The sequence below is a fragment of the Brugia malayi genome (genome assembly GCF_000002995.4).
Source record: "Brugia malayi strain FR3 genome assembly, contig: Bm_v4_Chr1_scaffold_001, whole genome shotgun sequence".
Lineage (NCBI taxonomy): Eukaryota > Metazoa > Nematoda > Chromadorea > Rhabditida > Onchocercidae > Brugia > Brugia malayi.
Genome location: NW_025062475.1, coordinates 13,110,414 through 13,124,735, shown reverse-complemented (window position 1 = coordinate 13,124,735; position 14,322 = coordinate 13,110,414). Strand labels below are relative to the sequence as shown.

At 25.2% G+C, this 14,322-nt stretch overlaps 3 protein-coding genes across 3 annotated transcripts; all 3 read right to left on the bottom strand.

Annotated features, from left to right (window-relative positions):
* Nucleotides 1-69: 69 nt before the first annotated feature.
* Bma-lips-3 (Lipase family protein) lies at nt 70-3,172 on the bottom strand (the record flags this gene model as incomplete). The annotated part of the gene is made up of 6 exons (XM_001891599.2): nt 70-230; nt 388-505; nt 881-1,079; nt 1,952-2,259; nt 2,585-2,777; nt 3,171-3,172. Coding segments are annotated over 6 exons (981 nt in total).
* A 4,266-nt stretch (nt 3,173-7,438) lies between these two features.
* Bm2375 (Uncharacterized protein) lies at nt 7,439-9,439 on the bottom strand (the record flags this gene model as incomplete). The annotated part of the gene is made up of 5 exons (XM_043077735.1): nt 7,439-7,591; nt 7,902-8,024; nt 8,208-8,276; nt 8,568-8,720; nt 9,203-9,439. The coding sequence occupies 5 exons, from the start codon at nt 9,437-9,439 to the stop codon at nt 7,439-7,441; spliced, it is 735 nt and encodes a 244-aa protein (XP_042933669.1).
* Nucleotides 9,440-10,881: 1,442 nt separating this feature from the next.
* On the bottom strand, nt 10,882-13,525 carry Bm4080 (Uncharacterized protein; the record flags this gene model as incomplete). Its single annotated transcript, XM_043077734.1, has 7 exons — nt 10,882-11,119; nt 11,417-11,633; nt 11,728-11,839; nt 12,156-12,290; nt 12,360-12,525; nt 12,759-12,943; nt 13,313-13,525. The coding sequence occupies 7 exons, from the start codon at nt 13,523-13,525 to the stop codon at nt 10,882-10,884; spliced, it is 1,266 nt and encodes a 421-aa protein (XP_042933668.1).
* Nucleotides 13,526-14,322: the final 797 nt, after the last annotated feature.

Genomic DNA, 14,322 nt, shown 5'->3' with positions numbered 1-14,322 from the left:
GCAATGGCTTTTCTTGTAATTCACATTATCCATTTACTTATTAAGGAGACGAAAAAAAAAGTGAATAAGTTAAATGGAATGGTGCACAACAGCCTCATATTGCCTTAATTCTGTTAAATCTTTCATTGCCATATGACCATTTCTGTCGGATACCCAGCGACCATTCATTCCAGGTATACGGCTGGTTGGTTTACCCCAGGTCATTCCTCGAAGTAATAACACTTCATCTACTGAAAAGAATGAATTTACTTATTTTCAATGCAATTTTTATTTTATCCTTTAACTTTACAATGGTAGTTTTTGAAGAAGCTAAATAATTTTGTAAAGGAATCGTATAGTCTAACTTCTAATTTGATAATTTCCAACTTTCAGACAATAAAGGATTACCATCAGACCACATAGCATATACATGGTCAGCTTCTCGACTTGGATCATTATTTAAATTCTCCAAAAATGCGGAGTAATTTTTTTGTTTACATTCCGAATCTGGATATGCACAAATTAACTGCAAAAAAGAAAAAAGAAACAAGCATTTTCATCTAATTAATTCATGATTTTTGTACTATTTATGAAATATTATACCTCTTTGTTAGACTTTAGTAATTCAAAAGGTATACGATATATTAGAATTTTTTGTTTAATACAAACATTTAACTGAGGTTTATATAATTTTAAACTTTTTAAATCGTTGTTCGTTAATACTATCAACAACTGAAACTATTATATATATATAACATAATCTAACTGTTTTGTAGTTTAAAAATTACTGCGCAAAAAAACATGACTAAATGCGCATTTGACAGTAATTTTGGATGAAAATTTTGTTAAGCATCAAAAAATTAGATAATTATAAATTGAGTAGGGCAAATAAAATACTTACCTGATCCTCACATGTATAACCAGGATACAAACCATCTAAAGCATTACACCAGGCTGGTACTGTTTGCGCCAGTTGACAAACGCAAAGACCATAATTTGCACCAGAAATGCCCAAAAATGTATCCACACGATGACCCAAAGGTTTCCCAAGGACACAATTTCCATCAGTTGCTATTAATTTGCCACCTTTTAAGACTTTCCTAAAATAAAGTATCTTTAATTACAGTAGTAATTTTTTATTTAAAATGTTTCTTTACCTACTTAAATTTAATTTATAAATGCAAATTAGGAGTTAATTAATCGAATTGTATTATGTGCTATTTTGGAAATTTTGGAAAGCATTTAGCTATTTGCGCAAAATGATAACTATGCTCAAATAAAGTTTATAAGTTAGGGCTAATAAACTATTAAAATTATAAGATATGTTAGTATTACTACTACTGTTAGTATTACTACTACGAAAAAAAGTGATAAATACTTTTTTTTATACGTTTGAATAAATAATAATAAAAAATTTGTAAACTCCAAAAAATTTTTTTTAATAAATTAAAATGAAATATCAGCAAAACACACTACAGTATGTTTCACATTGAACATAATTGCTTCACTTTTTTTTTTTTTAAATTAACACAAAAATCCCAAAAAATTTCTTGAATCAAACTTATTGCATTGAAATAATTCTCTTTTTTTTTTAAGCTTGCCGTTTTTTAAATTATCAAAAATTTTTGATCAATCTTTTTTTTTTCAACTTTTTCTAATTATCAAAATTTTTTATTCTAATATTAAATTATTTAATTAAATGCATCTCACAGTGCAGATAAATGATTATTATATTTCTAATTGTTTAATTGCTCAAAAAGGAAAAAAAAAATTTCTTTTTTTTAAATATTGGTTATGTTAAATTTCAATCAACTTTTTTTTTTTTTTTTTTCAACAAAAAAATAAGCAAAAATTATGTCTAATTTTAATTGAAAAATAATTTCATTGTTATTTTTGTGAAAATAAAGGATGGAAAAGTTAAAAATTATATATTGTAAAAATTTAAAATAAAAATTTATGCAAATATTCCTACCTCATTAGTGGTACAGCAAATGAATGTGCAATAATATCAACCTTAGGTGCACCAGTATAATCCAATACAGCAGATAGAAATTTTCGTAAATATATAAGATTTGCACAGGTATGCATTGTACTATAGGCATTTAAAATATTTCCACCTGCCCATGTGTCACCCCAAGTTGTCGCATATAATTCAGCTGAGGTATAATTTTGCTCCAGAAAATACTGAATTGAACGTGACCATCCGGTTGCTAATGGTGGTTGTATGTATAATGCTGCATCCGCATTACCGTGTACAAAAATTACCGGTTCACGTATTATCTATGAAATAATTTCCTCATTTTCCTTTTTTCCGTGTTTTTTTTTTTTTTTTTTTTTTTTTTATAATCAAAATTATTATTTAAATTAATATATCATTATTGTTTGATCAAAAATTTAAACTTTCATAAATGCTTGTTGAAATAATTGCAACAATTTTATCGCTGAATCACTTTAAAAAATTATAAATAATTAAAAAACTTATTTAAACTTTTTTTTTATAATATTTAAAATTAAATATGCTAAAATATACACATATATAAAAAAATATTTAAAATTAAATATTTGCTAAAAAATAAATAATACATATAAAAAGTAACTTTCGTACTTTTTGATTTTTTTTCGTTCTACCACCAAAGCTACCACTTGGACCAATATCTGGCCGATCAAAATTTAAACTTTCATAGCCATTTGCTACAAGCCAATTTTGAAAATCATTAGTAAGTGGTCCACTTGGTCGACTTCGACTACTTTGTCCTTTGATCAATGAGCACAGGTGTAATATCAAAATCCAAATAAGCCTATAAAAAAATAAGTAAGAAATTTAATAGTTTAATTAATTATTACAGTAATTAATGTTTATGACATCTATGTAAAAATTATTATTTTTAAATATTTCATTACAATTTATATATGTATTTTGTCTCAAAAATGAAATAACCTAAAAGATATGGAAAAAGATATTTTGAAAGTAATAACTATTATAATTCTAATCAATGCTCTTTTATTTAATTTGAAATTTTCAATTAAAACAATAAACATTTTGTATTTTTTTTTTCTTTTTTTTGCTTTCTCTCTGCTTTTTTTCCTTCATCTTTCTCTCATTATCTGTAATAAAAAATAAACAAATAAATAAATAAGTAAATAAAAAATTTTGAAGGAAATGAAACAAAATGAAAGGAAAGAGAACTCACATAAGAGTCACTTGAAATTGTTTCGGTTAGAGATTGAGTTTGATAAATTTTTCAACTGAAAGTGAATTTTCACTAATACAAAGAAATTTTTGTGATTGACCGATCGACAGATCGCCAAGATATTGCCCCTAATATTTCTTCTATACGTAGTAGCAAAACTGATTGATAATGGAATGAAATTTTGCCCTGAATAAATGAGTTGTGAACAATTTCAATGATGAATAAACTGAAATTACTACGATTGTTGGTTGGATATGTTCGCTGGAATAATTAATCCTTTCTTGTTTTCGCCTTTTTTCGTTTCCTTACGGGTACGGGTAATCTTTTAACGGGTAAAATTCATCATCATTATTTATACATTAAATATATTTGATCAGTAATTCTATAAGACACTATTATTATTTTATGTAATTTTATTACAAATACTACTCTCTTCTCTCTCTTTCTCTCTCTCTCTCTCTCTCTGTCTCTCTCACTTACCGTTCAAAGTTAACATTTTTCCATGGCTTATTTATTATATTACATTGTATTTAAATTTATAACAATAAAATTCATTCATTTTTTTTCTCACCAATTTTATCATGTTAAACGATTAATAATAATAATAATAATAATAATAATAATAATAATAATAATAATAATAATAATAATAATAATAATAATAATAATAATAATAATAATAATAATAATAATAATAATAATAATAATAATAATAATAATAATAATAATAATAATAATAATAATAATAATAATAATAATAATAATAATAATAATAATAATAATAATAATAATAATAATAATAATAATAATAATAATAATAATAATAATAATAATAATAATAATAATAATAATAATAATAATAATAATAATAATAATAATAATAATAATAATAATAATAATAATAATAATAATAATAATAATAATAATAATAATAATAATAATAATAATAATAATAATAATAATAATAATAATAATAATAATAATAATAATAATAATAATAACAATAATAACAATAATAATAATAACAATGAAAGTAATAATAACAATAATAATGACAATAATAATAATAATAATAATAATAACAATAACAATGATAGTAATAACAATAATAATAATAAAATTTGTTCATCAAAATTTCTATTAATCATAAATTTGTTTACATAATTGAAAAAGAAATATTTTAGCTTCTTGCACTGTAATAACTTATAATTTTATATTGTATCAATCAGAAATACATTAGAAAACATTTGAGAAAAGATGTCTAAATCTCATTCAGCTTACATATAACAATTAATTTACTAATAATTGAATTCTAAATCCAACTCTATAGTTCATCTTAATGAAAAACTTTATTTTAATATTTCAGTTAAATGAAAGCTTCATGAAAAATACTTATGCATAACTTATTACTTATTCATGGTTAAAGTAAGCTTAAAATAGAAAATTAAGTAAATATTTTTGAGTTACAATAAATAATAATATGATAGAATTAATATAAAAATAAATTGATAGGAAAAGAGAAAGAAAACATTTCTCTTTTCATCTGATTCATTAAGTTTAATTAGGTAAACAATTAATCAATTCTATGTTTCTTTTCATTTTTTCACTTTCATTTAATGAAAACGACAAACGAATTAAAATTTTTCTCTTTGTAAAATGAGAAAAAAATTTGATTTGATTTTTGAATTATTTCGTACAATTTAATCAATTGCTACTTTTTATAAATTATCTTCAATATTTCATTAATGTTTTTCACAAAAGTAACTTAATTTTTCGTTTTTAAGCTTATCATACTTATAATTTAAAATTTCTAAATTAAAAAAAAAAAAAAAATGAAAAAGTAACGAGCAATGATTATTTACCTTATCTAATTAGTATAATTAATCATATTTTTAAAAAAGGAAAAAAGAAAATGGGGCTATGTTTGTTATTTTTAACAATTAATATTATCCACTAATCATTAAAATCATCGATTATTAATTACTATCACCAATTTAATCTAAATTAATAACTTTTAATATTTTTTAAATATTTTCAAAATAAAATTGTTTATAATAGCTCATAATATTAAAGTTAATTTGTTAAACGTCCACGTTTTTATATATGCGAACTTATCCAAAAAAATGAACAAAAATTTGTTAGTCATGAAAAAAAAGTATAACAAAGTTTAAAAGAATAAAATGATTCTATCACGGAATTATTTTTTTCTTCTTTTAAAAAGAAATATTAAAAGAAAATAAAATTAAAAATAAAAAAAGTGAAAAATGTTTTTTTTTATTGTGTCGAAAGGAAATTATCACTTTCAGGTGAAATTAATAATTTGAATTAAGTTATAAACTATTAAAAGTTTTTTTTTTTTTTTGTAGATTAATTATATTTATAATAATTATGATTTATAATTTATTATAATTAAAAATAAGAAGGAATTTTTGCGCATATAAAATAAATATAATAATTACATATTACCTTACATTTGTGAAAAGTGATGCTATTTATAAAGGTAATATTTAAAATTTTATATTGTAGAAATTTATTTGTTGAAATTTTTCTTCAAAATGAATGCTATTTTAAAGAATCTTTTAAAAAAATGATTATTATAATTTAATTTTTAGAATATTTGTTGATTTTAAATGAAAGTTTTCTTTTCTTTTTTTTTTTCCATATTAATTTTGCAAATGTTTTATTCCTTAATTGACAGTATATTGTCGTATGTTGTAATGAAGATACAATTTACAAAAAACAATTTACAAAAAAAAAAAAAAACAGATTTTAAACAAAAATTGTTGGAAAAATTAATCTTTTAAAATTGGAAACCAGTGGAAACAATACATTAATTAAAATTAAAAAAATCATCTAAAATTAAAAAATATATTTCATATATGTCAAATAACCATTTCATTAGTTTATGTAAATCAAAAAAATAAAAATTGCGTGAAATTTATTTTTAAATAAAATTTCAAAATCCATACAGCTACATAACTAAAACTTATCGATCCCAAAAATGACATTTATTAAACAATGTTTAATTTTGCAAATAAAATATAGCATTGCAAAAGTTGCAAAATTAATCTCAATTTTTTAAATTTACCTAATTTTTGCAAAATATAGTTAACTTTTAAAAATAATACAAACAAACAAACAATTAAAATCTAACTAATAAGATTTTGTAAATAGTAAGTTTATTTTTTTTTTTTTTTAATTTTATAAATCGAAAAATTTCATTTCACAAAAACTAACATGTCGTATTAAATTTAATTTATTTAATTAATTTAATTTATCAGATATATCTTGAATAATTAACAAGAATTTATTGTCAAATGCTTTTATGATTGCAATCGTTAGCTAATATTAGTAGCAGAACAAAACAATAACTTCTTTCTTCCTATTAACTCATTAATTGTCCTCTGACCTTGTCAACCAATCTTTTTCTTCCATTCATTTGAGCATTTCATCCTGTAATTTATACTTTTTTTTTTTTTTCACTAATTATTCCCTCTCCTTTTGCATGTAAACAAATCAACAAATTTGATCGATTTGTCATTTATTCTAGCAAAATTGTACACCTATAATCGTAATTAAGCAATTTTGTCAATTCATTGAATATACTGTTATTTAATCTTATCATTTGTTAAATGGAAATTTCAGATTAATTTTTTATATACATCACTATCGGATTTATCATGAAGTTGGTACAATTAACTCGATGACTAAATAAGCCCTTCATTAATTCTTTGTCTCTTTTTATGAATAATTTCATTGAAATTAAGTAATTGAAATGACTGGTTAATTTAATCGCTATTGTAAAAATCTCTCTCATTTTCACATATATTATACCATTTAATAATATTAAAATACAATTTCCGGATTAATTTTAGGTTTCATTTGACAAAGTTCTTTTTACTCTATCATCTCTACAATTTCTGTTATTATATTCTTACTTTTCATTTCAGTTATCGTAGCTTTTTTGATGGAGTAAACCATCATTATAAAAACTTCCACGAAGTACTGTAAATTGTTTATTGTTTTGACTCACTTATTATTATTTATTTCCTCTCACATAGCAACTCAATATCAGGAAGATCGATAACATTTTTACTTCGCTTTTCGAAGTAACTTAATATATCTCAATAAATAGTTCACAAATATAAATTTCTAAAACACATCATTTCTTTTGAAATATATTCGAAAATTTCACAAATAATCTTTTAATTTAAAATTTCAATTACATTTATTTCTTGTTTGCAACGAAATTTCATCTCCTCAGTTTTTCACTTTTTATGAAACTTTTGTTCTATGAAATTGTGTCGTCCATTATCATTGATTAAACCTGTATCAGCCATTGATCCGAGAATAGCACCAGTATGACTTAAAGCTCGATACTGCATGCCATAATCTGCTTTCTCAAATAAACGATTCATTTCCTAAAAAAAAATATATATATATATAAGACATTGAGATGACTTATTATAATGCATCCTCTTTCAAGAAAATTTACTAAGCTTTTAAATTGAAAAAAAAAAAAAAGAGTTATTTCATTGAGTAACAATATTGACAGAGCACATCGATATTTCTACAAGTTTTACATTCTCAGTTTTAATAATATTATACGCTGCTATAATTCTATCAGAAACTAAACAATTACACGTTATTTATAGACAAGAATCAATTTTTATAAAATTTCTATGCAAAAGGATGTTGACTAATGCTAGCCATTAATTAATCTATTCGTACCTGCTCCACAATATGTTTACGTTCAGCAACAAAAGTTAAGCGTGGAACATTATGAGTGCTTAACAATTCCGATAGTCTTTTACGTACAAAATTTTCTGATTCCTTCAGCACTTTTTCCGTAATCTAAAAAGGTATAAAAGCTTTAACAGAAATACAGAAGATTTTAAGAAAATTCTGCAAAATAACATATCACAGAAATTCATTCAGAAGATGGTTAATAAATCAGACAAAACAGATTTTCTTTTCCTATTCTCAAAATAATAATACTAATAAAAAAAAAAAAAAAAAAACAAAGGAAAAAATTACCTCATCAGATTTATCACCTTTCGCTAACCAGTAAACATCCATCACTTTAAATGTTGGGCCTACATCAACCTAAAATTCATATACATTATCTTCTTTAATCATCTATCATGTCTCAAGAACAAAAATTAACAGCAAAACGGAGAGAGAGAGAGAGAAAAAAAAAAAAAAAAAAAAAACGAAAATTTTCAGCAAATCCTAATTAATAACATTTACTTAAACGTATACCTAAATCATCAAAGTATTATCACAATTACAAAATATATTTCAGCTTTAATCAAATGTTCGTTATTTCCTCTTGTAACCGAATGCAAAAGCATAAAAAAGTCTAAAAGTTTTTTAAATAATACAACAAAGATATACCTTGTATAATTCTAATCCTTCTATATCACAAAATCGATCATGCTCACATAAAATTTGAAAAAGATGCTCCATAAACATCCTTCCTAAACGATTCCTTTTTGCCTCATCTAGTTTCCTTCGTTTTGGTTTCTTTCCAACATCCAACATCAACAACTACAAAAAATAAATTAGTAATAATATCTTCTCATAGATTACCATCAATACATTCAAATGTAGTGGTCAATCTGTGAAATAAAGACGAGTATTTTTAACTTTTTCAACTAACACTAAACTTTTTCTACTGCTTAGTTACTTCTATGCTGAATGTCATATCAATTGCTATAAGTAAAAAAAAAAAATCACTCTGCTTATATTTCAAAAGATACGAATTATAGATGAAATGTAACACTTTCATGGACACATAACCTAGCTATTTTTATTATCATTCAATTTATTGAAATAAACATATCATCAGTATAATTAAAATATATAAAATCGAGCTGCACATAGTAATAATTCCACTAAGTTCATTTTTCAAACTTGCTGAATTTATCTCACAACATCGAAATATGCATTAAACACAACGATACATTTCAGTAATGTAATATATTTGTAACCTTAAAATAATTAAAAAAAAAACAAAAACAAAAACTAACAGCTTTCTCCAAACCACTATCGACACCAACTAATCGAGCAATAGTTCGTGTGAAATTTTTTTTATTTGCTACAATAAATCGAGGCAAATCACGATGCATTAAATCATTTGCATGTCCTCGTCCAGTTTGTCTATTATAATGATTGATATATGAATACGTAGCTAACGAACTGGTGATATTTCGAGTCGATAAAACAGGAATGGAGTATTTTACAAAAAGCTGCATAAATGTTTGCATTGGCTTGAAATTTTTGTTAGAAATAAATTTTAATACGTAACATATCCTGAAAAATTCATGTAAATGATTTAAATAAATTTTAATTTTACACCAGTCATCTCCTATTTTCTCTCTCAGTACGAATAAATTCACATCAAATATATATATAATAATTGCTAAACTAAGTGTGATTCAGTGTGAGCTGAGTGCATTCTTCATCGAGAGCAATTAATGACAAAGGAATCGAACTCTAAATATTCGATGCCTTACCCTACACATTTCACAGTAGGCAATTCGAACAACTTCCGCAACGTTCGACATTACTTCTAAACTTTGATTGTATAAAATTCTTGCCTATAATTCATACATTTATTACTTAATCTAACTCAATTCATATAATTCATATTAGCAACTTTGCTTTTTTGTTTTCTCAACAAAATGAAATAATAAACAATTCCTATAACATATAATTTGCTGCCAAAAGTATAGTATATGGAATGCATTGTTCACATTCTATCGTAATTTCTTTAAAATTCTTAATATCTATTTAATAAGTAAAAATAGTGCACACATTTATAGTATAATTTACAATGAATATAACACCGAGTTTTCTAAAAAATCCAACAAACCATATATTTTTTTTTTATCGTAGCACATTAAATATTTTAGTATACAAAAACTATTACAACAAAGATATCGAAAGATACGGTATATCTCTGAGCAATCAGTCTAATCTTTTTCTCTTGCATAATGTTCTGGGAACTCATTAGAAATATTTTACAAAACATCAGTGTTTCAAACAGCAATTTACAAATGTTTATATTGGTCCTATGAACTCAGCAACTGTTTTAATGACTATTAATTAAATCTAACAAAAGTAGAAAAAAGTTCAAATAATAGTTTTTTATTCGAACATTACCCTTATTATCTCCATAAAATTTTCAGCAAGCTGAACTTGGTGCTTTTCCACCAACTGCAGAATATACCAGAAGCATCTTTTGAAATTCCTGATGTACATTAAGTTTTACATTTTAAAATATTTGAACATGAAAAATGACTTCTTTTAAACTTGGTTAAACTTCCTACATTTTCATAAAGTTTAAGAAACGAAAAATAGATGAGCATAAAAGTGTAGGAAGAGAGAGACTGAAATAATTCCGAGATATACAGAAAAAAAAGAGAAAAAACAAAAATCAAAGTCCATCAAAGTAAAAAAAGACCAAAACTAGAATTACAGAAAAGTATCAACACTAACACCTTATAAACCTTCAACTGTTACTCAGTTCATGTTGTTTATTGAAACAAAAATTTTCCAAAAATATATCATGTAATTTTCCAGAAAATATTCATCATTTCTTTCATACTTCTTTTGTTATATATTTTCTTATTTTATTAAAAAAGATTATTCCTTATATCTTGAAATGGAAAAGGTACGAAAAATACAAAATATGGGAAACCACTAATCATGAATTAGTTTCATGTTTTAACTGTTCAACAGATAATTTTTCGTTAATTCGTTTCAAATATTTAGCACGATTTGTTTCAATAAGATTCCACTTTCGACGACTGTACACTTTTGACCATTGTTGTGGATTAGTTCCCGGCAATAAATCATCATCGCCCAATGGATTCAATTTTACTTTTCCCGTTGTTATACGTTCACATGTTGCATTACCATCTTGAGTTTGTTCCAGATCTTCTCTACAAGAAAATTAATTATTGACTTAAGCTTCATTATCATTCGATTAACATTTTTAGATCTGTTTATAGAGAGGAAAAAGCGACAAAGAAATCAAGAAAACAACCGCATTAACAATTACGAATATTTCAATAAATAAATGAAGTTTAAATAAATAAATATAAAGCAGAGCAAAAAGGTAGGGTTAAAAAAGACTATAATTTAATTTGAGAAACAAGTCAGAAAAAAAAAAATAAGCTGAATAAATTTATAAATCCGAATGGATCGCGGTTGCATTTTCTTGAATAAATATTGTTCACCTTATTGCGAGAAGTGGAACTGCTGGAAAAGCTTGTTTGATTTTCATTGTCAATGAATCAAGATATTCAGTTATACTCTTTACGCTCTGCCAAGATCGATTTTTCCTCAGAGAATCATTATTCAATCTTATGTTTAGAAATGACCGTTGCCTTCCTTCAAGATGTCGTTTCGCTTCCTCAACTGCATCTTGAGAAGTAAACGAAGTAGCAGCAATACCTGTAGTAAAATGTATGAATACAACTAACGGTTACTTAATCGTCTTTCTCTTCTCAATGTTGCACAACATTAAAGAAAAGAGTTATTTCCATACCTAATTTGGCGGCCATAATGTCTGCAACCCGTTTCGTGAACTCTTCAGTTGTTTCGCTTGGTTTATTTGATTCTGAACTCTTCCTACGATGCAAAGGATGAAGCCAACGTATCTAAATCAATTCTCTGATAGAATCAGTTACTCAATGTTTGAAGCATAAAACTAACTAAATCAATTTTCTACCGATCAATGTACCAAACCGATATACAACTAAATATGGATACTTTTAACGAATGCTTTATAATTAGAACTGAAAGCATATTTAGAAAGATAACATATGTTCAATTCAATATAGTTCCGCGTAATCTTCTACGATGTGATACATTGAACGGGTCAAACAATTCCAGTAGTAGATATATCAAAATAGTATTCGGGATTTCATGTTTTCAATGTATCAACTGAAAATGGACTGGGATGAAAAATTGTACTTTCATGACAGTAAACGGCACAAACAGAAAATAGAAAACATCTTGCCACCATGCGCCACCCAAAACTGATACTGCAATATTGCCGAAAAATGGGCGATATATTGATATCAACACAGGCTGGACTGAATCAGACACCTAAATTCCGAAATTAATTATCACTATAAAGAAGGTCCCCAGGAAGACAAGAAAACAAATACAACATACTTCGAATGGCCAAGTACTAAATTTGAGAAGACCAGTGGAACCACTCGTCATTGCTCCTTCTGGAAAGGTGAGAAGAGGCAAAGTATTCTTTTCGCAAAAGATTTTTGAACGACGAATAAGCTCCGCACGTCCTTGACGAGCTCCCAAATCTCTGTATCCTAAGCACCTACAAATGAATTATGAAAAATAAAGAAACATCCAAACATTAATTTAAAATAGCATTTTTGAAATAATATTTAGCAATTATTTATGAACGAAATTGATCAGAAAAATATCTATTTATTGAAATCAGTGATGAATTATCGAGCTAGTAGCCAAATGATCTGACCGAATTTAGGCTCTTCAGCTCGAAAACTCAACAAAATGGAACAATAAACTTGAATGAAACTTGGCACTTACCAACGTAAAATGCTCGGTATATCCCAAACAGAAGGTAATATGCAAGGTTCAATTAAATCAATAGCCAAGTGATCAAGGGTCGAAATATGGTTCGCAATTAGCATATGTGTTTTATGATCCCAATCTCGAGCTGGTCCACCGCTTAATACTACTAAGCCCAGCAAACATGACATAACCCGTAATACCTGCAAAACAATTCATCATATAAAAAAGCGAATATTTTATTCATTGTTTGTTAATTTACAAATTTGTATATTTACACCAAGTGATTATCTATGCATTCATTACAGTGTAATAAAGACTGAAACATTTAGCAGATAAAAAAGTTCAACTCTCACAACATCTATAAACCGATAAAATATTGCAACAGATAGCGAGTAGAAATAAGGTCATTATAAGTTAGTTCAATTGACTTGAAACTTAGTCTGAAATATCACAAATGCATTTTAAAAATATAAATTACGAATCAGTTTGAAAATCTGAACAAAGTTTATGCTTCTCTCTGTGAACACATAAGTGAATATGTATAAAAACTAAGAGTAATAATAACTTACCGTACACCTTAGTAACATTGTTTTGCGTAGGATACATGCAGTAAGGAAAATATGTACACCAATAATAACACGTAAACAAAACAGCAATATGCCAAATGGAATATATGAATAAAGTAAGAAACGTTGAAACGTGGACGAAGAATAACGATCACGTACAAATAGACTACTTAAATGTGGTGCTGATGTTGTTGTTGATGAAGATATTTCCGCCATTTCTGAAAGAATCCGTATCGTATCATATTAATTCAAATAATATTCCACGAAAAAGCAATTAGTTCTGCCACTTTAATAAATCAAATATTTAACACAAATAAAAAAGTTACATTAACAAATATAAAATACACAAACAATAATGCGGCCCAAATGAAAATTATCGTACAAAAAGCGAATATTTTATTCATTGTTTGATTATTTTACAAATTTGCATATTTATGTCAAACATTCCGAAATGATTTAAACATGTTAGAATAACAACTAGAAATAGTAATTTCATATTACGGTGTTAACTTAAGCCGGTTCATTGCTAAGCGGAAATTTCTAACTGTTATAGCTATCCTGAATAAATTCCGGTTAGCACATTCATAGATTATACATTGAATAGTGTATGAACAAATTATGTCAAATGAAATGAGAACATTTAAATACTAATTCAATATATTATCAATTTTCTTTTCCCTAATTCATTTTGCTCAGTTTAAAATTTGTTCTAATCTTTTGAACGCTTATTATCTTTAATTTTTCGATCTCGAAAAGATAATTGAGGGAGGGGAAAAGATATATATGATAGTATTCTATAATAAAATAAGAAAGAAAAAAAAAACACAATTTTGGAATTAACAAAAAGTATGTATGAAATGAATTTTAATCAATGAGCAACTTTACAGCTTCGGTGTATTGTGTGTATGTCTGTTATATCAACAGAAAGTGAACTTTGAAAGTATATGTTTTTGAAAATTTTCAACAAATGAAAAATAATTCAATCGATCATTCATAACTGATAGTCAACTATG